The 22,998-nt window shown below is 36.6% G+C and overlaps 1 protein-coding gene across 1 annotated transcript; it reads right to left on the bottom strand.

The window, feature by feature from the left end:
* Positions 1 to 18,977: 18,977 nt before the first annotated feature.
* LOC145159296 (translocation protein SEC62-like) lies at positions 18,978 to 22,655 on the bottom strand. The gene is made up of 5 exons (XM_079078236.1): positions 22,432 to 22,655; positions 21,390 to 21,704; positions 20,905 to 21,106; positions 19,392 to 19,620; positions 18,978 to 19,302 (listed from the first exon to the last, which is right to left on the bottom strand). The coding sequence occupies exons 1-5, from the start codon at positions 22,528 to 22,530 to the stop codon at positions 19,104 to 19,106; spliced, it is 1,044 nt and encodes a 347-aa protein (XP_078934362.1). The 5' UTR covers positions 22,531 to 22,655; the 3' UTR covers positions 18,978 to 19,103.
* Between the last annotated feature and the right edge of the window lie 343 nt (positions 22,656 to 22,998).

Genomic DNA, 22,998 nt, shown 5'->3' with positions numbered 1-22,998 from the left:
TATAGAAAGCGAAGAAATGTTAGTGTCATTAGAAGATTTGGGAGAGTGAACCTTCGGAACCCATCTGTAGTTGGGTTTAACCCATTTCTTGCTCGATCGGTTGGGTGCCTTATCACTTGCTTTTGGACTTGAAGTCGGCCATCGAGATGGCTTTGACCTAACCGGTCTTGATTTCACTGGAGCATCTCTTGAATTGGACTTCTTGGCCGGCGTTCCCTTCTTCTCATTGGGAGTTGGATTCTTGCCCTTCTGCGCGTTCCAGTCACCATTGTTTGAACGTGGCCTAGAAGGGTTTCTTTTGGAAAATCTCCCTCTTGGCGCGTTCTGTCATCCTTGAGTGTAGTGGGGAACATATGCGCGCTTTGGACAATTTCAGGCAATGTGTCCAGGTCTTCCACAGTCAAAATACGTCTGTTTCTTCACGTATGAGTTGTTTCTTCCTGCCCCTAGTGGCGTACCCTTGCCTTGTTTCTGATTGTTCCCACAAGCACACTTGCAGCAAGTAGTCTGCTTCGCTTGTTTTTGTGGCCTGTATATACCAACAACAGGTTGGTTAGAAGTAACTAAGTTAGAAGCAATAGATTCAGAGTTCAAGGAGACATTAGTTTTAGAGTCAGTAGAATTAACAGAACTAGAATCAATTATGTTCTCCTTGTTCTCTTCTTCCTCAACTTTACCTACACAGGAAGTAGAAACATTAGTGTCCTTCACCTCAACACTCTCAGTTGGCCCTGATTGTTCAGTCTTAACTGAAACTGATACAAGGGGTTGGCCACACTGAGTATGTATCTCTTCCTCGTTGGTTGTGACAACCCGAAAAAAAAATTGCTTTGAAAGCTCAGTCAGTCAACTTAACTAAGTGTCAGACTCATTGGTAATGAGTTCTAGCCTGGTTAAAGGTCATTCTAAGGAGTTTTAAGCCTAGTACACTTAAGGAATGAGTGTTAGAATGTACCTGCTAGAGACACTATGCAACATTCGGGCCTTAACCTCTTCATCTAGAGTTCACGGCCACAACACTTTAGTTTATGGTCGTAAACTCAAGGTGGGCCGTAAACTCCCTCCTTATAGGCTCATATCCTTCAACTTTCTCCATTCTTTCATTTCCAACTCAAGAACGCTCCATTTCTCTCTCAACTAACATCCCGATTTTCATCCTAGATCTTCAAAAGTTGTAAGTGTTCTTCCTTAATTTGTTGATACATCTCTTAATCTAGTATCATCTAATGATTTCATCCATGGAAATCATCTTTTCTTAGATCTTCAAGAAACACCAAGAACACACACTAGTGTTCTTGGACCTTAATCACTATTTCAAGCCTCTAGATCGTAAGTACTCTTCCCTATACTTGATATCTAGTTAAGACTAATGCTTAGAACCTTGAAAAACATCATGAATGCAAGACCAAAAGGAGTTTACGGCTAAGCCATATCCCATGGCCGTAAACCCCTATAAGTAGGCCATTTTGGCCATAAACTCTTCCTAAGGCTTGGATTTGAGGCTAGAACACTCCCTTGTGCTTTGTAAGACCTTGAATCATCACCAAACTCATCATTTAGAGAGTTTACGGACCAAGAGTAAACACCCTTGGCCGTAAACTCCAATTATGGTCAAGTCTTGGACCTTAAACACATCTAGGCCTTTGCTAACCTTTGGGACATTTAAGCCTTTGAAACTCCTTACCTTTAAGACCCTAAATGTGACCATTTAGAGAGTTTACGGCCAGGAGTAAACTCCCTTGGCCGTAAACACCTCAACACTCTCCATTGAGTTGGTCTTTCTCATCCTTGTGTAGAGCAAAAGTCCCTCAAGCTTCCCTAGCCTTCAAACACCCTCTTATGCATGTTTGACCATGAGTTTATGGCCGTAAACTCCCTTGGCCGTAAACCCATGGCAGTAAACTCATGGTAGTGCCATTCCACTTTCCTTTGATGAATCACATGTGATTCCAACAGTTGGTCAAAGTGTTTCGTAGTCCCGTGAGGTGTTTCCTTGCATTAGGTTGTTTCCAAACACTATATTTATGTCAGTATATGCCAATATATGTCATTTAGGACTTGTTGTATCTCGGGACTTCATTCGTGGAACTTCTCATCCTTACGCGCGTATTCGTTTGAATCACCCACATCAGGTGAGTTCATACCCCGCAATGAATCTTTTAACTGTTTTAAATGCTTTTAGGGGGGAATACAAGTTGAACACAATGATAATTGTGTAAATGTTTGCTATAAACATCTTTCAAAAGATTACTTAGGTCTTTTATAGGTGATCAAAACATTTCAAAAACTCTTTTAAAGTTATATTACTTTATAGTTTTACAAAACTCCGTTTTTAAAGTACAAGCATAACTTAGTAGATAAATGAGTCTTTTCCATAACAGTTCAAGAAAAACATTAGTAAACTATAATAGGTATAGTTTAGGAAGACACTACCCATTACTTCTAGTACAATGAAGCATACAAAGAGTCAGGTCATACATGAGTCAGAACACACTATTATGAGAAACAATACACACTACACACTATACAAGAGAATATACTATACACTAGTACAGAAAGAACATTACTACGCTATGACTTACTATACAAACACGGATATACGATAAATTAATGTGACATACTATTTAAGGATACAACAATACAGTGTTGTATCATATTGTAGCCAGAGTCTCCTGGAGGGAGAGCGGGCATCTTGTGTATAGATCTCTACGGGACAGACACTCCCACACCCCGACTACTAGCTACAGTCCCAGCCAATAAGGCCAAAGGGTGACAAATGTCACCTCACTACATATGACACCGGAGGGTTATCATTTATTCAGCCGTCGATCAGCATGGTTACATACGAGTTCACATTTAAACCTTTAATTAACCGACTAAGGATTAAAGGCAAAAAGACTCCCCGAGGTGTATTGTACATTTAATACTACCTGGAGTCTGTATTTTATCACTTTATAGCCAGCAGTGTCACTGCTGAGGAAAAACATTATTTTCCCTATTACATTTACTTTGTGATCTTCTCACATATTCATTAATGTATAAATTATATTTAGTTAAAGATAGTCTCACTTGGGAAAATACACACTCATACAAGAAACAAACATACATAACATTTGATGCCTTGGTAGAAGGCTACGTTTAGTAGAGAGGACCATAATGCTAACCTTATGATTCCTTAATGTATACATCAAAGGATATATATATATATATATATATATATATATATATATATATATATATATATATATATATCAATAGGATCCGACAGGTAATAGGATGTGTGCTCTCCGCTTCATTTCCTGTTCCTTGTTTGGTTGTGGGCTTGGAACGGATTCACCCAGTCTATTATCTATTCGATTCTAGATATATATATGTTCAGTATACATTAAGTCATCATAAGGGTACCAGGTATGGGTCAAGTCATAGGATACAAAGTTAATGCACAGTTTTCTAATACAGAACATACTTTCCAAATCAGAACTTTTGGTATACAAAACTAGAAACTTACCAGTTAAGGGTTTAATCCATTTTATTAAACCAGGATATACTTAAAGGACCTTAGGTGATTAACTCTATAGTACTTTAGTTTATACATCATGGTTATATATCATTAATACCCAATAGGTAGTTGGATGTGTGCTTTCCGCCTTACTTCCTGTTCCTTGTTTGGTTGTGGGCTTAGGGCAGATTCACCCAATTAACTATCTATTCGATATTAGATCATATATAGCTAGTATAAACTAAGTGATTATAGAAGTAATCACTGTGGTCACCATTTTATTATAAGGAATAAGGGTTTTCTTAAAGAATCTTTTCATTAAATATAAAGGAACCATTACAATTAACTCCATGAGTAACAAGTGAATACGCCAGAGTTATATACAACAATGATCTAACAAACAATGGGATGTGTGCTATCCGCCTTACTTCCTGTTCCTTGTTTGGTTGTGAGCTTAGGGCAGACGCGCACAGTCGATTGTTTGTTTACTCTGAGTTTTATATCACTTGTATCCATTTAGTACTCATAGAAAGGATTGTAGAATCATTTTTACGTATCTTTCATCAAAGTAGGAAATATAGGATTTTCTAAGAGGAACAGGCGAACTTTTCTAAACAGAACTTACAACTTACTACATTTTTCAACTACATTTTCAACAACATTTTACAACAACTTTCTACAACTTACTACATCACAAAAATCTTATGGACTCACCAGCTTAATTTCTGATCAACTCTTTCAAATAACTTGTATTCTCAGGAGCCTAGTAGACAGGTACTCGCGCTGGGAATTCAGAAGATGGAGCAGTATAGCTTCAAGTCCTTTTTGTTATTTGCTTATGTATTCTATGTTTTGTGAACACACACTTTGTAAACACTTTCTTTCTAATGAAATGGTTGTTCATTACTTTGCTTACTATGATGCATGTCTTGTGATACTAAACATGACGTCCTCCACCCCCTAACGTTTCCGCCGTTCCGGTTTTGGGGTGTGACAGATTGGTATAAGAGCATTGTTTATAGTGAACTAAGTATATCAACCGATAAAAGATATACAACTATAAATACAATGGGGCTTAAGTGCTCTGGATAATGATATATTTTAAGAGTATAACGACAAGTTATAAAAAATATACCTACTTGCTTATACATGTACATACTAGACCAAGTATCACAAGAAGAACAGAACTAAAGTATTTAAAGGTTGAACACTGTCGTCAAACCTGAACAGACATATAATCATAGCTAGGATCAATATAGCTTGATCAACTATATGCATTTGAGATGTGACCGACATGTGTTTGGGAGTCATGTGGTGTTGCAACAGTCTTAAAACTTACCTAAACACCAGTCAAGAGAATTCTAGATCAAGTACATTAGAGTTAGAATACTATAGGAGTATTCTATGATACTATAAGGCGATAACAAGTTTAAAACATACCAAGTAGATTACATTAAAATACTATAGGAGTATTTTAGGCACTATATAAACAACTTACATGATAACTTAAAGGACCCTTACGGATAGGTCTATAATCTTACAATGTATACTCCCAAGGTTTTATATAATTGAGATCTTATAGACTTAGAATTTGTGATCTACGCTTCACTACCCATTCCTTATTTGGTTGTGGTTTTGGAGTAGGATCACTTATTCGAAGGTCTATTTAATCTTGAATTATATACAACTTGTATACATTGTGCAATTATAGGAGGACTCTGTAAGGATCACCCCATAATGTTTCACTTAAATCTCATAGATTCTTTAGTCACTTCCATTCTCGCATGACGAGCCCAGATAGATGTAACCACTTCCTCATAATAGACAACAGAAGAGTTAGGAGGAAATGAGAACAAGTTCATGAGGAGATTTTCAAAGAAGGATCAACCGAAGTAACCAAAACGTCTGATGCGTCACACTAATAAATAATAATCTTGGTTAACTTAATGAGCGAGTGGAAACACTGCACACATTATGTGTTAGGATTATTTTCTTACATGCAGCTAGTAACAGTTATTCAGGTAACAGATAGTCATTCGAGGATAGCCATTTCAAATTCATAGAGTTTATTAGGTATAGACTCTTTTATGAATTGTTTCTAGAACCATGTGGAAGTTAGGACCCGATACACCCAGAACTAGGATAACCTCGTCTTTTTAGCTTTCGGCTTGTGTCCATTGCTTTAGACTTATTCCGTCTCATCTTTGTATTCTTTTAGCAAAGATGCCTCCTCGCAGATCAAACAGACGCACTACTCCGATAACTCCAACTCAACCGCCACTACCCCCGCCACAGTTCGACCTAGCTTCTTTTCAAGCAGCGGTAACAGCAGCAACGACAGCCTCCCTAACCCAAATTCGCGCAAGTGGTATCAGTGGATCCGGTAGCGGTGCCTACCTAAACAACCACGGAGATACCCACGAACACCCAAGGGAATGTTCGTATAAAGACTTCATGAACTGCAAACCCAATTCCTTCAATGGAGATGGAGGAGTCATCGCTTTGATGCAATGGTTCGAGAAAACAGATTCGGTCTTCGAAATCTGTTCGTGCCCAGAAAGGAGCAAAGTCAAGTTTGCTGCCTGCACCTTCTCCGGAAGAGCCCTAACATGGTGGAATGGCCATGTTAAGTCACTGACTCTAACAGTGGCTAAATCGATGGGCTGGGAAACTTGAAGGAAATGATGATGGGAGAGTACTGCCCAAGGGGCGAGGTACAAAAGCTAGAACAAGAACTATGGGAGCTCAAGATGGTCGGCTCAGACATAGTGGCCTACACTGACAGGTTTAGCGACTTGGCAACACTATGCCCCGGGATGGTTACCCCGGAGAGCAAGAAGATAGAAAGGTACATCTGGGGTCTGACTTCCCCGACCCAAGGAGATGTGTTGTCTTCTAACCCAGCCAGATTCGATAGTGCCAAACGCCTGGCCCAGCGACTCATCGACCATGAAGTCCACCATGGCATAGAAGTCCCGGTTCCTGAGCCATCGAGGGAAGAGGACTATGGACAGAAGTCGGGGAACAAGAGGAGGTAGAGGCAAACAACACAGGACACCACGCAGGAGTAACGAACGAGTACTATGTACACCACCACAACACCTGCTACTCCAGCACCTTCCAGTCGATATGCTGGAACCCTTCCGAAGTGTGGGAAGTGAAACTATCACCACACCGGAGTATGCCAAAAAATGCAGTGTCTGAACTGCCACAGAAAAGGACACACAGTCCGTTTCTGCAGGGCACCGGCTCAACCGATCTCCCAAGTCCCCGGAGTTGAAGAAAACCAAGCCTGCTATGGCTGTGGTGAGACTGGACACTACCAGAGGGACTGCCCGATAACAAAGAACTCAGGCGCGGATGGAAGAATTCTGATGATCACCGCAGGAGAATCGACCTCGGAGTCGCCATCGAGCAGCGGTACGTTTCGATTTAGTAATTGCTTTGAAAAATAATTTATATTTATATAAGATTAAAACTTGGGGATAACACTTAAAAGTAATTATAATAACTCACTCATAGGAACGAGTCACAGTATTCAAGAGAACTAAAGGATCCATTTAGAGAAGCTATGATGGCTTAACATATACATCAGGGTTGTGCATAACTAAGATGTTGCATTCTTAGAGTGAGTAATTCCGCCTTAATTCCTGTTCCTTGTTTGGTTGTGGATTTGAGGCAGAGTTACTCAGTCGACCGTTTTATTCATCTTAAATATTCATAACTTGTATATGACAGGCGATCGTAGTGGTACTGAGGAGGATCAAGATATAAAGTATCATCACCAGTTATCAAAACACTTTCATTTGTATGTACTCGCTCATCGCGGTACGATACGTAGAAGTGTCAACATCAAGGGGAAAACAGAAAGCACAAGAACATTTACAAAGAGTACATTGTCGAACACACAAAGAGTACATTGTCGAACACACTAAGAGTATATTGTCGAACACACTAAGAGTACATTGCCGAACACACTAAGAGTACATTGTCAAACACACTAAGAGTACATTGTCGAACACACTAAGAGTACATTGTCGAACACACTAGGAGTACATTGTCGAGCACACTAGGAGTACATTATCGAACACGCTAGGGATACATCATCGAATAACATACATTTCTTTCCAATCGGCCAAACTTTGTTCAGTAAAGAGTCTGTTGCTATCTTTCGTCATGAGTTGGCGTGGTCCTCACCATACTAAGTTCATATGATTCTATCGCCTCGATCGCCAAGTTCTCGAAACTTTCGTTATTCGTATCGACAGTCCGACCTAAACCTCAGTTTTACCTTTCGTATTCTAAACCCCGAAGTACTCGTGTGAAAAGTACTTTGTCATCCAAAGCCTTATCGTCGGATGTCCGTAGACCGTCACGAAATACCACTCGTCCAACAGACCAAGTTCGAGCACAGAGGCTATGGTCGAATACAGCCCACCTATCACTATTCAGTGTATACGCGAGGGTGGTATATGATTATGATTACGCAGATTTAGTATGTGTGTTTCCGCCCTATCTCCTGTTCCTTGTTTGGTTGTGGACCTAGGGCAGAGTCGCACATTCGACCGTCTTACTATTCCTAATTATATACGACTTGTATATACGAGGTAATGATAGATGGACCAAGTACAAATCATATCATGAACGCCAGGGCAAAGTTGCCAGAACTACGAGTAGGTATTCTGCCAATCAGAGGAGTGAAACCCCAGTAGTACTGCTAAGAAAGCTAATTTCGGGACGAAATTCCATCTAACGGGGGGATGATGTGACAACCCCAAAAAAAAATTTGCTTTGAAAGCTCAGTCAGTCAACTCCACTGAGTGTCAGACTCATTGGTAATGAGTTATAGCTTGGTTAAAGGTCATTCTAAGGAGTTTTAAGCCTAGTACACTTAAGGAATGAGTGTTAGAATGTACCTGCTAGAGACACTATGCAACATTCGGGCCTTAACCTCTTCATCTAGAGTTCACGGCCACAACACTTGAGTTTACGGCCGTAAACTCAAGGTGGGTCGTAAACTCCCTCCTTATAGGCTCATATCCTTCAACTTTCTTCATTCTTTAATTTCCAACTCAAGAACACTCCATTTCTCTGTCAACTATCATCCCGATTTTCATCCTAGATCTTCAAAAGTTGTAAGTGTTCTTCCTTGATTTGTTGATACATCTCTTAATCTAGTATCATCTAATGATTTCATCCATGGAAATCATCTTTTCTTAGATCTTCAAGAAACACCAAGAACACCAAGAACACACACTAGTGTTCTTGGACCTTAATCACCATTTCAAGCCTCTAGACCGTAAGTACTCTTCCCAATACTTGATATTTAGTTAAGACTCATGCTTAGAACCTTGAAAACATCAAGAATGCAAGACCAAAAGGAGTTTACGGCCAAGCCATCTCCCATGGCCATAAACCCCTATAAGTAGGCCATTTTGGCCATAAACTCTTCCTAAGGCTTGGATTTGAGGCTAGAACACTCCCTTGTGCTTTGTAAGACCTTGAATCATCACCAAACTCATCATTTAGAGAGTTTACGGACCAAGAGTAAACACCCTTGGCCGTAAACTCCAATTATGGTCAAGTCTTGGACCTTAAACACATCTAGGCCTTTGCTAACCTTTGGGACATTTAAGCCTTTGAAACTCCTTACCTTTAAGACCCTAAATGTGACCATTTAGAGAGTTTACGGCCAGGAGTAAACTCCCTTGGCTGTAAACACCTCAACACTCTCCATTGAGTTGGTCTTTCTCATCCTTGTGTAGAGCAAAAGTCCCTCAAGCTTCCCTAGCCTTCAAACACCCTCTTATGCATGTTTGACCATGAGTTTACGGCCGTAAACTCCCTTGGCCGTAAACCCATGGCAGTAAACTCATGGTAGTGCCATTCCACTTTCCTTTGATGAATCACATGTGATTCCAACAGTTGGTCAAAGTGTTTCGTAGTCCCGTGAGGTGTTTCCTTGCATTAGGTTGTTTCCAAACACTATATTTATGTCAGTATATGCCAATATATGTCATTTAGGAGTTGTTGTATCTCGGGACTTCATTCGTGGAACTTTTCATCCTTACGCGCGTATTCGTTTGAATCACCCACATCAGGTGAGTTCATACCCCGTAATGAATCTTTTAACTGTTTTAAATGCTTTTAGGGGGGGAATACAAGTTGAACACAATGATAATTGTGTAAATGTTTTCTATAAACATCTTTCAAAAGATTACTTATGTCTTTTATAAGTGATCAAAACATTTCAAAAACTCTTTTAAAGTTATGTTACTTTATAGTTTTACAAAACTCCGTTTTTAAAGTACAAGCATAACTTAGTAGATAAATGAGTCTTTTCCATAACAGTTCAAGTAAAACATTAGTAAACTATAATAGGTATAGTTTAGGAAGACACTACTCATTACTTCTAGTACAATGAAGCATACAAAGAGTCAGGTCATACATGAGTCAGAACACACTATTATGAGAAACAATACACACTACACACTATACAAGAGAATATACTATACACTAGTACAGAAAGAACATTACTACGCTATGACTTACTATACAAACATGGATATACGATAAATTAATGTGACATACTATTTAAGGATACAACAATACAGTGTTGTATCATATTGTAACCAGAGTCTCCTGGAGGGAGAGCGGGCATCTTGTGTATAGATCTATACGGGACAGACACTCCCACACCCCGACTGCTAGCTACAGTCCCAGCCGATAAGGCCAAGGGGTGACAAATGTCACCTCACTACATATGACACCAGAGGGTCATCATTTATTCAGCCGTCGATCAGCATGGTTACATACGAGTTCACATTTAAACCTTTAATTAACCGACTAAGGATTAAAGGCAAAAAGACTCCCCGATGTGCATTGTACATTTAATACTACCTGGAGTCTGTATTTTATCACTTTATAGCCAGCAGTGTCACTGCTGAGGAAAAACATTATTTCCCCTATTACATTTACTTTGTGATCTTCTCACATATTCATTAATGTATAAACTATATTTAGTTAAAGATAGTCTCACTTGGGAAAATACACACTCATACAAGAAACAAACATACATAACATTTGATGCCTTGGTAGAAGGCTACGTTTAGTAGAGAGGACCATAATGCTAACCTTATGATTCCTTAATGTATACATCAAAGGATATATATATATATATATATATATATATATATATATATATATCAATAGGATCCGACAGGTAATAGGATATGTGCTCTCCGCTTCATTTCCTGTTCCTTGTTTGGTTGTGGGCTTGGAACGGATTCACCCAGTCTATTATCTATTCGATTCTAGATATATATATGTTCAGTATACATTAAGTCATCATAAGGGTACCAGGTATGGGTCAAGTCATAGGATACAAAGTTAATGCACAGTTTTCTAATACAGAACATACTTTCCAAATCAGAACTTTTGGTATACAAAACTAGAAACTTACCAGTTAAGGGTTTAATCCATTTTATTAAACCAGGATATACTTAAAGGACCTTAGGTGATTAACTCTATAGTACTTTAGTTTATACATCATGGTTATATATCATTAATACCCAATAGGTAGTTGGATGTGTGCTTTCCGCCTTACTTCCTGTTCCTTGTTTGGTTGTGGGCTTAGGGCAGATTCACCCAATTAACTATCTATTCGATATTAGATCATATATAGCTAGTATAAACTAAGTGATTATAGAAGTAATCACTGTGGTCACCATTTTATTATAAGGAATAAGGGTTTTCTTAAAGAATCTTTTCATTAAATATAAAGGAACCATTACAATTAACTCCATGAGTAACAAGTGAATACGCCAGAGTTATATACAACAATGATCTAACAAACAATGGGATGTGTGTTATCCGCCTTACTTCATGTTCCTTGTTTGGTTGTGAGCTTAGGGCAGATGCGCAAAGTCGATTGTTTGTTTACTCTGAGTTTTATATCACTTATCCATTTAGTACTCATAGAAAGGATTGTAGAATCATTTTTACATATCTTTCATCAAAGTAGGAAATATAGGATTTTCTAAGAGGAACAGGCGAACTTTTCTAAACAGAACTTACAACTTACTACATTTTTCAACTACATTTTTCAACTACATTTTCAACAACATTTTACAACAACTTTCTACAACTTACTGCATCACTAAAATCTTATGGACTCACCAGCTTAATTGCTGATCAACTCTTTCAAATAACTTGTATTCTTAGGAGCCTTGTAGACAGGTACTCGCGCTGGGAATTCAGAAGATGGAGCAGTATAGCTTCAAGTCTTGTTTGTTATTTGCTTATGTATTCTATGTTTTGTGAACACACACTTTGTAAACACTTTCTTTCTAATGAAATGGTTGTTCATTACTTTGCTTACTATGATGCATGTCTTGTGATACTAAACATGACGTCCTCCACCCCCGAACGTTTCCGCCGTTCCGGTTTTGGGGTCTGACATTGGTCTCAAGGGGTGTGGTGTAGTTGTCATTTAAAGGAGGTGGAACACTATGATACCCTAGACCCTTGTTTTGATTATTTTTAAATGTTAGTTGTTTTTCTATCATCAATGCAACTACCTCACTTGACACATCAAATTTCTTAAAGGTAAAATTTGCATCTTTATATTTAGCTTTTAATGTATCAAGTTCGGCAGTCAAGTAAGCAAGCTTTTCCTTAACATATGTATAATTTTCACATTTGTTGTTGTATTCCTCTTGAAGGGTTCTAAAGTCATGTGTTTTGGCCTCTAGTTGTGCTTTTAGGGGTTTTTGACCTTTCCTTAGGGTATAGCCTTCATATTTAAGGTCCTTATTTTCTCTTTTTAATATATCGATTTGTTCACGGAGAAACTTAATCGTAGTTTCACAAGATTGAGAACATGAAACTTCATTGACCGGGATGTTTGCGAAACTCATTGTTTACCAAAAATGCCCTTTGACTATAAACCTCAAAAGTCAACCTTAAAAGTCAAGTTTAAAAATTCAAACTTGAAAGTTAAACTTGAAAACTCAAACTTAAAAGTCAAACCGAGAAGCTAAAAGTGAAACTTTGAAGGTTAAACGAGAAAGTCATAGTTTAAAGTCAAATGTCAAACTTGAAAGTCAAAGTCAATTTTTGAGGTCAAAAGTCAATTTAGAAAGTCAAAAATTAAAAGTCAAAACTTTGGGTTGAAAATGAAATTTTAAAATTAGAAAAAAAAATTATTTTTGGGCTAAAATTGATAAAAATCTGAAAATAGGAACGAAATTGCGAAGCTATATGATTTAATCAGGGAAGATGTTAAACATTTGGCTTGCTAGATCAATTGGTAAGGCGTGGGTTGGGTGTGGGAGAGACCTGGGTTCGATCCTTGCTCCCACCAAGATCCTTTTATTTATTCGTTGCTGACTGAACTAGACCACATACGCGAGCTGTTGACTGCACACGTGGGCTGAAAACCTGCTGGCCGCAAACGAGGACTGGACCGAACACGTGCGCAATGTCCGAAGCCGAAACGTATCACGGCTGTAAACGCTTCGGACCGCAAACTCGGACACGCTCCTCCTGACCGCAAACCTCATTATCGGCTGGAAACGAGTTTACAACTGTAAACGGGTTTATGGCTGTAAACGGGTTTATGGCTGTAAACACTTCGGAAAAACACGCTGAATGCGAAAATGACCGCCGGATTTCGCTGTTTACGACCAAAAAACGCGATTTTTCACCTTTTTAGCTCCAAAACTCGATCAAAAAGCCATTTTTATGAAAAACACGAAGAACAAACCCCCAATATTTTGTCAAAAACTATCCAAAAACATAAAATCCTTCAAGAAAAAGTGCAAAAACGCTCTAGATCTTGCCAAAGATATTGATACAATCCAAGCTCTGATACCAACTGTAAGTCCCAAAAATTAGCTTGATGTATCAATCAGATCCACTTGATGGTGCGGAATCCCAATCAAGTGGATGATGCAAGATAGAATCGAGTAGAAGAAGAAGAAGAACTTGATGAATCTATGTTGTATTCAATAATATGAATGATGTTCCATACACATAAGATCCACACAAACACACACTCTTCTTCTCTCTAGAACACCTTGATTTACACACAAACTTGACCGTAAACTCTCTCTTCCATCTAGCATCTACTGACACTATTTATAGGGAACAGTAGCCGTAAACACGTTTACAACCGTAAACACATTTACAACCGTAAACTCCACATGGACCGTAAACGCCACCCAACCATAAACCCAAGGTTGTTTTCAGTCCTAGACCGAAAACTACAATTGCCTAGAAAAGTAAAGTATAAACCATATTTTTGACCCAACAAGCTTGGTGTTCATGAGTATGGTTTACTCTAACCTGAAGAGCTGTTCTTTCAGACGTTTTTAGGTGTTAAGAACCATAAAAATGTGATATTGGTCCTTCTATCTCTTCTATGCAAGAGTTATGATGTCTTAATGTGTTATTAAGTTAGGGTTTTAGCTTTTGGACTTTGTCTAGCCATGGAAAGTCATAAAGGTGGAAACTTTATGACTTAGAATGATGTTTTGAGTCTAGATCTGAATTTTGACGAAAGGTCTTTAAGGAATAAGCTCTTAATATGAAGATTTGGCTTCAGACGAAGTACAATGGGCATACCAAGGGGCACGTTACGTGTATTGGGTTAGAATCTTGCGGTTTTGGATAAGTTGCAACTACGCCCAACATAGTTGCTGAGTACGGCGGGCGTACTCAGCCAACTTGACTTTCCCTTGACTTTTTGACTTGCTGACTTTGACCATTGACCTGGGGTTTGACCTAGTTTGACTTAGGGGCCTTTTGGGTATTTTGAGTTGTAGTTTGAGTTTAGGTCACTGTTTGTTGTATAGGTGACCTATAGAGTTAACATTTGGAGCAGTGTTCTTTTCTACTATCTTTTCAGACTGTGAGGTCAGTTGCCTCATTATACTTGTGGGTCGAAGGCACCAATGTCGGCCCATTCGGTTATATATTCTGGTATATAGGATGTTGTTATGCTGTAGTGATCTATTAGATCTGCATGATTATTTTTTTGTTGGCTATATGTTATATGTTGCATATGTCGATATAATGTGGTTGGGTTGAGGCAATACTGCTCTTTACGGAAGCCAAGAAACCTGGGAGCAAGCCATACATAAGTTGTTGTCCAGTAAGGCAATCCAGAATTATGTTGTGGGCTCGGGAGCAATGCAGACATGAGATGTAGGCCAGAAAGGCAACCCAGACTCATGTTGTGGGCTTAGGGGTAATCCAGCCCGATGGTTGTGGGCCTAGTATGCATGTTGTTATATGTTTTTGTGTTGGTATTTTGGGGAACTCACTAAGCTTTAGCTTATGATTTAAGTGTTATGTTTCAGGTACTTCAAATAATCGAGGGAAAGCAAAGACGTGATCGTATACATCCTTCGGTGACATGTTTTGGAGATGTTATGATACATTGATTTTGGAATATTTGTACTTGACATTGGTTTCTTATGACTTAGGTTATGGTTGGAAACAATGATTTTACTTTAATTAAAAATGAAAATTTTATTGTGTTTTTGGGACGTTACATAATAATAATAAAATATTAAAAGGAAATAATGAAAAATGAAAATAAATATATAAATGGTAAAAAGGTCATTTTAATTCGGAACCACATGGATCATCTGTGAGGTTTTTTGAACTTAAGGACTATATGACAGATTTCTGAAAAGCACAGAGACCATTTATGAAGTTTTTTTCTAAAACAAATAAATAAATGTTACCCAAAAATTTTATTGCTCAATAATTACTTTTATCAATAATCATGAAAGTTGTTATAAAAAAAATAAGTTTTTATTAAATAACATTTTGTTAAAATCATTAATCCAGTAAAGATGCAGAATATAGAAAGTTCGTTTATATGTATTTTCATTATTCAAACATTCATTATAAAATGAATTTATTATAAAATACAATCGAGTATACATTTTGTTTTTATGAATCAAATGGAATTTTCAAACAATTATAATTTTATGTTTAGGTAGAGATTTTTGTTATCTAATAAAATAAGGTTGGGACTCAATTATCTCAACTCGACATGTAGTCCTCATTTAAGACGAATTAAGACATGTCTATTAATACTAGATTTACAAATTTCGGACTTCTCTCCTTTGAACTTTCGCTTTAGAAGAACTCAATATACTCTTTTATATTACTCACATTAGCTACAAAAGAAATCTTTGAAATCTCTTATTTAATTATTTCAACTCTTAACTCAATTATACACATAATGAACACCGTCCTATATAACAATTAAATAACTTCCATGGTAATTCTTCTTGATGTATTTAACCAAAATCTCATCTTCTTCCTGCGTCCATTACTCTCTTTTCAACCTTATTTTCTCATAGTACTATGCTCTTCTTGTTTAATATTATGAAATCTCCAGAAAAGTCCTAAAATTTTACCCTAATTTATGAAAAAGTCTCAAACTAAATTTTGTTTACGAAAAAGGATGAATTACCGGTAAAAATGACGATTTGACCCATTTTTTCCAGTTTACCAGTTTTATTACTTACCTGTTTCACTAAAGTCTCATTATTTTACCTTAATTTTCGAATAAGTCCCAAAATAAAATTTACTGATGATTTCGCCATTTTCTCTATGTAACATACATTTTACCGGTTTCATTGCTGACCCGGACGCCTAGTCATTAAATGAGATGATGAGATGGATATGTTGAGTTATATAATGTTATGTTTAGCATAAAACTTGATATCCTGATGTATTGTATATCTTTTTGGAACAAAAAATGCATCCAACGAAGACTACAATAATTACATAAACTAACAACAACTGCATTATTTTTTTATGTTTATAAGAAATATCAAATTGTCTATCTAATTTTATGTAACCTAATATATCCATCTCATCAGACATCAACTCATTTTCTGTCCTTTTTTCTTGGAAACACACATTTTATTGGTTTCATTGCTGACGTAGATACATAGTCATAAATGAGCCGATGAGATGGATATCAAATTTTATAGTAAATGTGGCATTATATAACTCATCGTATTCTTCTTATCAGCTAATTTAATGACTAGGTGTCTAAGTCAGCAATGAAACCGATAAAATGTATGTTATATGAAGAAAATGGCCAAATCATCAGTAAATTTTATTTTGGGACTTATTCGCAAATTAGGGTAAACTAATGGGACATTAGTGAAACATGTAAGTAATAAAACCGGTAAACCGGAAAAAAAAGGGTCAAATCGCCATTTTTACCGGTATTTCATGTTTTTTCGTAAACAAATTTTAGTTTGGGACTTTTTTCGTAAATTAGGGTAAAATTTTAGGACTTTTCTGGAGATTTCTCTTTAATATTCTAGTTGTGTCTTAAAGCACTACTTCTTTCCTCTACCTCTTACCTCTCGTGTCTCATCGCGACCTCTAGAAGCGTCGAGAAAGGAAATTAGGACATTAGATTTCAACCAAAGAAATTTAGGTTATACTAAGTTTGGATCACAATGACATCTTTTCATTTAGGGAGCTGATACTTTCAAGACAGTTTTTAATACATCCACGGACATTTAAAGGAAATGACATTTATGCCCTTTAAAAGATAATTAATTATTCAAACTTCAAAGAGTTAACCAAACGGTCTCTTGAGATCGCTTCAAAAAGGAAAATGTCGTAAATTCTTTTCTTTGGTCTCTCAATCTTCCATCCAAATTGAAAATTACCAAGAATCTCCCTCCATCCCTCTCTTATCAGCCATGGGGTTTAAAGAAGAAGGAGCGACGACATCCACTTGAGATCACTCTCACTTCACGAGGATGCAACAATCGTTGTTCACTGTTGACACCTTTTGTTTATGCTTAAGGATGTCGCCGTCACAATCGCCGGAGAAATTCTTTATGGTGGTGCAAAATACATTCGTAGAGGTAGAAAAGGAAGGAAAGAAGAAAGCGCAAAATCAGAAAGAAGAGAGCGTCTAACCAGATCGCCGGAGAAAATTTTTGCTTCTTCACTTGTAACAACTTCTTAGTGTTAGATAAAGCAAAAATGAAATTTTTTGCTTCTTCACTTGTAACTTCTTAGTGTTAGATAAAGAAAAAATAATCACGTAATCTATCACCAGAAGAAATGAATTCCTTTGAGTGTATGATGGTTTTCCTTTTATTGTATGTTTCGATTTGAGGCAATTTGCAACAGGTTCGAAGACACGATTGTTCCGAGCAAAGGGAAACGATGTTGCTCACGTTTTGCACTTGTATCAGCCTTGCAAGTGTGTGGCCCTCGTGCTTACCATCACCATTCCAGACGTCGGCAACAACTGATTCGCCCTCATCGTTTTCAACTCATTCGCGTAAGTCTCCCTTTTCTTCTTTATAGCTATCTTCCTTTTTGTGAACAGACGGTCTGAAATGGAGAATTAGAAAAGACTAACAGTGGAGTGTATAATGGAGTGTATTGTGTGAAGCGGGGATCGCGAACAGAGCAGATTACGGTGAAAATAATGGTGGCGGAAGATGGTACTCTATCGAAGATTATGGTTCAAGGGGATGACCAACAAATTGAATACATGAGGAAGGAGGTGCAGGCTGAATATTGCCGGAAAAAAATCGGAGATTTGTGAGAGATTGTGGTTCAAGCATTTGCTGAAGATTGCAACATAGGAAATGGACTTAGGTGTGCGTAGTTGTTCGTTTGGTATTTGGTATAATCGTTTTGCTACAAATCAGCCCTGCCCTTGAATAATTAATTGCACTCTAAATATAAATGATGGGCAGAATTGTCATTTCACTTTAGATTTCAGTGGATATATCAAAACGATCGGTGGAAGTATCACTTCCCTTTCAATTTAAGGTAGCCCACCTAAGACGCAACATCAAAGCTACATGCACCCATGTGGCAAGTTGCAACTTGTAAACAGATGAAATCTGCTTCAATGACTAGGCAACAATTTTGGGACTTAAATGTTTAAATTAACACAATTTGATATTCAATGATACAATAATGATACAATCGTGGCCAAACGGGCACTTTCATGGCTAATTTTATCTATTACAACAACAACAATAATAATAACAAAACAAAACAATCATATCAAATCAGAGGAGATGCGTTAAGTAAAGGGGATACACAATCACATATTCACCCTATTCAAATTGAATCAAATTTAGAGTTACTTCTTGCATAACATGGACTAAATATATCAAATATCAATCCATGTAGATAAAAATTTAGACCATATTTCATGTATACTTACTTAATCATGTAGGTTAAATAACAAACTCAAGTCAAACGAGTAAAAAGTCATCCAAAATGTTGTTCATGTTTATGCATTCGTAAATCATTTTATCCAAAAAAAAAAAAGGATCTTATCATTTTAATAATGTAGTTGACTCGTCAAATTCAATACATCAACTACTTAGAAATTTTTCAAAAGATAGAAAAAAAGAAAAAAAGCAGATTATTTGCTTTAATCTGACACTATTCAATGTGACCTCTTTCTAAGAATTGGCTTTATTCTCAAAGTTTAATTCATATAAATTCTACACTCTTGATAATATAAATCCAAAATTCAAACCCATAACCATAACCATAACATACCCTTTTTCAAAACCTATTACATTTCTTGGTTAGGGATTTCATGATTGTACACATCTTTATCATCAGCACCATCTGTAAAATTGTTATCAGTTTCAGTTTCAGTGACAGTGACATTAACCTCCTCTGATGGCTTGCCATCCATCATCCCTGACAAAGCCAACCGTGGGTCCCACTCGATGACATCATCGATGATGTTGTAAACCCTCTTTTGATACCTGTGATGGAACAAATACATACATAAGAGGAAGAGCTGAAAGTAGGATGCTGGTATTGTTATATAAAGAAGGGAGTTTATGATGAAGACCTGGCTCTAGCTGCCTCATCAGGTGCATGATGCCTTAAAAGTAAAATGACAAAAATAGCCACGACAGCAAAGAAGAGCCTTGCTGTAAGCTTAGGGTTTTCCTCTTCATCTTTCTTGGGCCAAAATCGGAACAGTTCTCCAAGCGTTGCTTCCTCCGCAAGAATATTGGGAAAAATCCAGATCCGCTTCCCGAGTAAAATCCATCCAGTACCAAATATTAAAGCTCTCACTAAAATTCATAAAAACAAAACAAAATATTAACTGGTCAAATCTCATAAGTCATAAGTCATAACATAACTTGATGGAATTGTACTGCTTGCTTTTAGACTGGGACTGATGTCAATGAGACAAAAAATAACAGTGTCTTGTTCCATCCAAAAAGGTAGTGTCAAAGATATTAGTCGATTAGGTTTAATGCAGCAAATCAATCTCCACCGTATAATACGCGAAAAATCAATTCAGCAAAATATGGTATGTTTTTAGGGTACTTAATCTCATAAAAGACCTTATATTTTGTGTTTTTTTCGGATTAAACCTCAACTTTATTTTTTACATGAAACAGACCTTGCATTTTTTCATTTCTTCGGATCTGGCCCTTTTAGTCATTTTTCGATTAAAAAAAAAAAAGATGAACTTGGGGTTCTTTTCTGAAAAAATGAAAAAATATAAGGTCTTTTTCATGAAAAAGATAAAGACGAGGTTTAATCCGGAAAAAACATAAAAATATAAGGTCTTTTATGAGATTAACCCATGTTTTTATTATCATTATTTGCAAATGGGTAAGTTACATTTTTGGTCCTTGAGTATATCTGATTTTTTGCAATTTTGGTCCTTGTTTGAGGGTTTTTTTAATGTTTTTGGTCCATGTTCCAAGTAAAATGACTATTGCCCTGATTTCTTTTATAAATACTTGTTTACTTTAAATTTGAATGATTATGATATTATTTTGGGCCCACCATCCCCACTCCACCCCTCCCCTCAAAGTAAAATAGGAATAACTTAAATGTTAAGTTACATAAAAAATATATTTGTGAAAAAATCATAAAAGGGTAATTTAGTCATTTTACTTGAAATAGGCACCAAAAATGTTACAAAAACTGAAAGGGAAAACCTTTTGGGGACCAAAATTTTCAGAAATCAGCAGTACTCAAGGACCAAAAATGTAATTTTACTCTATAAATATTTAGTTTACATAGATTAAGATATGCAAGTTGTATGTTGAGTATATAACAAGGACACTTTTCAAATAAAAGACATTTTTTTTTCAAAAAATCTAAATTTGTAATGGTAGGACAGAAAATCACTCTTGATCTCTTGTCAGTGCAAATGACGTAAATGCCCTTCTCATCCTCATAATCGAAAATAGCCCTCAAAAGCATGTTCAGTCCAGTCCTATATATATCGTGTAACAAACACAGCCATACTTTACGGTTGATAATGCTGAAGCCCTAAATTATGTCACATAGAATGACAAAAATAACCCTATCTTTATTTTCAGGAATGATAGGCTTACCCAAGAGAAGGCAAAGTATCAGGAGTAGTACACCAGCACATGAGTAGAGTATAAGCAGCTTTGCCTGATGAGGGTATATTGGGAATAAGCAGATTGCAAGGGTCAAAACAGGCCATGATAATGATAGAAGTGTTTGCCATAGTGGTCGCTTGTTTACAAATGTCCATGCAAAAAACGCATCATTATCTGAGAACTCCTGATCCTAAAAACAAACAAAACAAAAGATAAAACCTCAAGGGCAAATAAGTAATCTGGTTTATCATTTATGTTGGGTTAATGGTGTCAAGAGTTTAATATAACTTTTTGAAAAAGTAATATGATCATTAACTTACTCTATTTATATCCAAATATTCCTTGCAGATATATAATATTATATTTATGGTATAGGACATCTCAATTACCATTTATCAAAAGTAATTTGTTGCACATTCAAATCCAAAGAAAAAGTTTGAACATGTGACATTGAAGTGATAAAAAGAACTTACTGGATATATCTCTAAATGAGCAGGCCATGTTGACAATTTTCTCTTTCCAGGGCGCACTGTTTTCACCACACGATCACAACGAACCAAAAGATTCTTGTTAAGCAATTCATCTGCAATATCTTCTACTTCTAAATGCCTATCAGACCCTAAAATGTCTTTGAGCTCTGAATGATTTCTCAAAAACCCAACAAAGTCTTTTCCCCTGAAGTACTCAACTCGGGTTTCCTGTAACACAGCCCACCTTGATACCAACTCCTTATGATCTCTCACTTTCTCAGCAAACAATTGAAAAGCATCCTTCTTGTTCGCTTGTTTCTGCATTTCAGTTAAATAAATAGATCATAACAAGAAAAAGAAAAAGTATATTGTGTAGATGTTCATGTTCATGTCTCTCTTCTTATGCATAAAGGGTAAGAGGGTGAATCCATGTTTACAACTACATTTTAGGCATCTGTGAACTAGTATCTGTGAGTTGATTTCAGGTTTAGTAAAATTCACCTATCAATTTGATTTTACTTGTGTTGGATGTTATTGTATGAACTTGGGTATTCAAACTCTCTCCATCAAAGGTTTCTTATAATCCAGAATACATGTTGTATTGGCGTTCGAATCTGTTAGTGTAAATGAATTTTCATAAATACGACGACGCAACGCCTTTTCAGATATCAGTAGCAATCAATAGAAAACAGACTCAAAGGTTTACGGCATTGTTAATGTTCAATTAGGATCTCTTTGAGATAAACAATACGATTCAATTTTCAACAAAAAACAAAGTACCAAAATGAAGAAAACAGAAGCAAATTTAGAAATGTAGAAGGTTACTTGAAGAAAAGAAAAAGTAAAATTACACCAAATATGCTGTATAAAATTTAAACATCATCGCAATTGAGAATTGATCCCTTCAAAAACGAAGAAGTGCGAAATGCTGAAGAATTAACATAGATGTGTTCCGTGTATATCCAATTCAACTAGCTGATCATATGAAAACAATCGGTTACTGTGTTTGCATGTGTGGTAGAAACGGAAAGGATTGGTAACTAACCCTAGGAGGAGTATCACTGCCGGAATATCGGTTGCCACCATTTTGTACGGCAGCGGAGGATCGCCGGACCCTCTTCTTATCGGCTCCGGCTTTCTTCATTCCCCTTTCCTTCGATCCGATTTGCTTTTTCCTGGACCCGACCCTTAAATTGTCACCTACTGCGACTATTAAATATGTCAAGAGACACAACAACACAATATTTTCATTTATTTATAACAACCAAAGCCTATCTTTAAGAATTCTCCTGGTTATCAAACTTATTTCATTTAATATGCTAACAAGATGACAAAACAACCATCAAGCTATTATGACACCTTTGGTACACAGAATTAGAATTGATGCAGAAAATGAAATTGTAGAAAAAAAATTAACATTATTTGGTATAACAGAAAATATGTTAAAGAAATGTTCATAAGAATAATTTATCTTGTTTGGTTGTATTAAGAAATGAAATCGAATTGAGATAGTTTTTAGAATTTCATTATGTTTATTCTTTTATGAACAACATTTTTTTTAAATGTGTTTATGATATATATTTTAATTTGTTAAATTATGCCTTTTATGTTT

The sequence above is a fragment of the Lactuca virosa genome, chromosome 2, assembly GCF_052849685.1.
Source record: "Lactuca virosa cultivar CGN04683 chromosome 2, Lactuca_virosa_CGN04683_v6, whole genome shotgun sequence".
Lineage (NCBI taxonomy): Eukaryota > Viridiplantae > Streptophyta > Magnoliopsida > Asterales > Asteraceae > Lactuca > Lactuca virosa.
This window is presented reverse-complemented; position numbering and strand designations above follow the sequence as displayed.

Bases quoted from the DNA above. Each gene is read 5' to 3' on its own strand.
- LOC145159296 (XM_079078236.1), bottom strand. From the start codon at position 22,530: ATGAAGAAAGCCGGAGCCGATAAGAAGAGGGTCCGGCGATCCTCCGCT. The intron at 21,705-22,431 runs GTTAGTTACCAA...ACTGAAATGCAG, and splicing joins GCAGTGATACTCCTCCTAGG to AAACAAGCGAACAAGAAGGA. The intron at 21,107-21,389 runs GTAAGTTCTTTT...GTTTGTTTTTAG, and splicing joins CTCATTTAGAGATATATCCA to GATCAGGAGTTCTCAGATAA.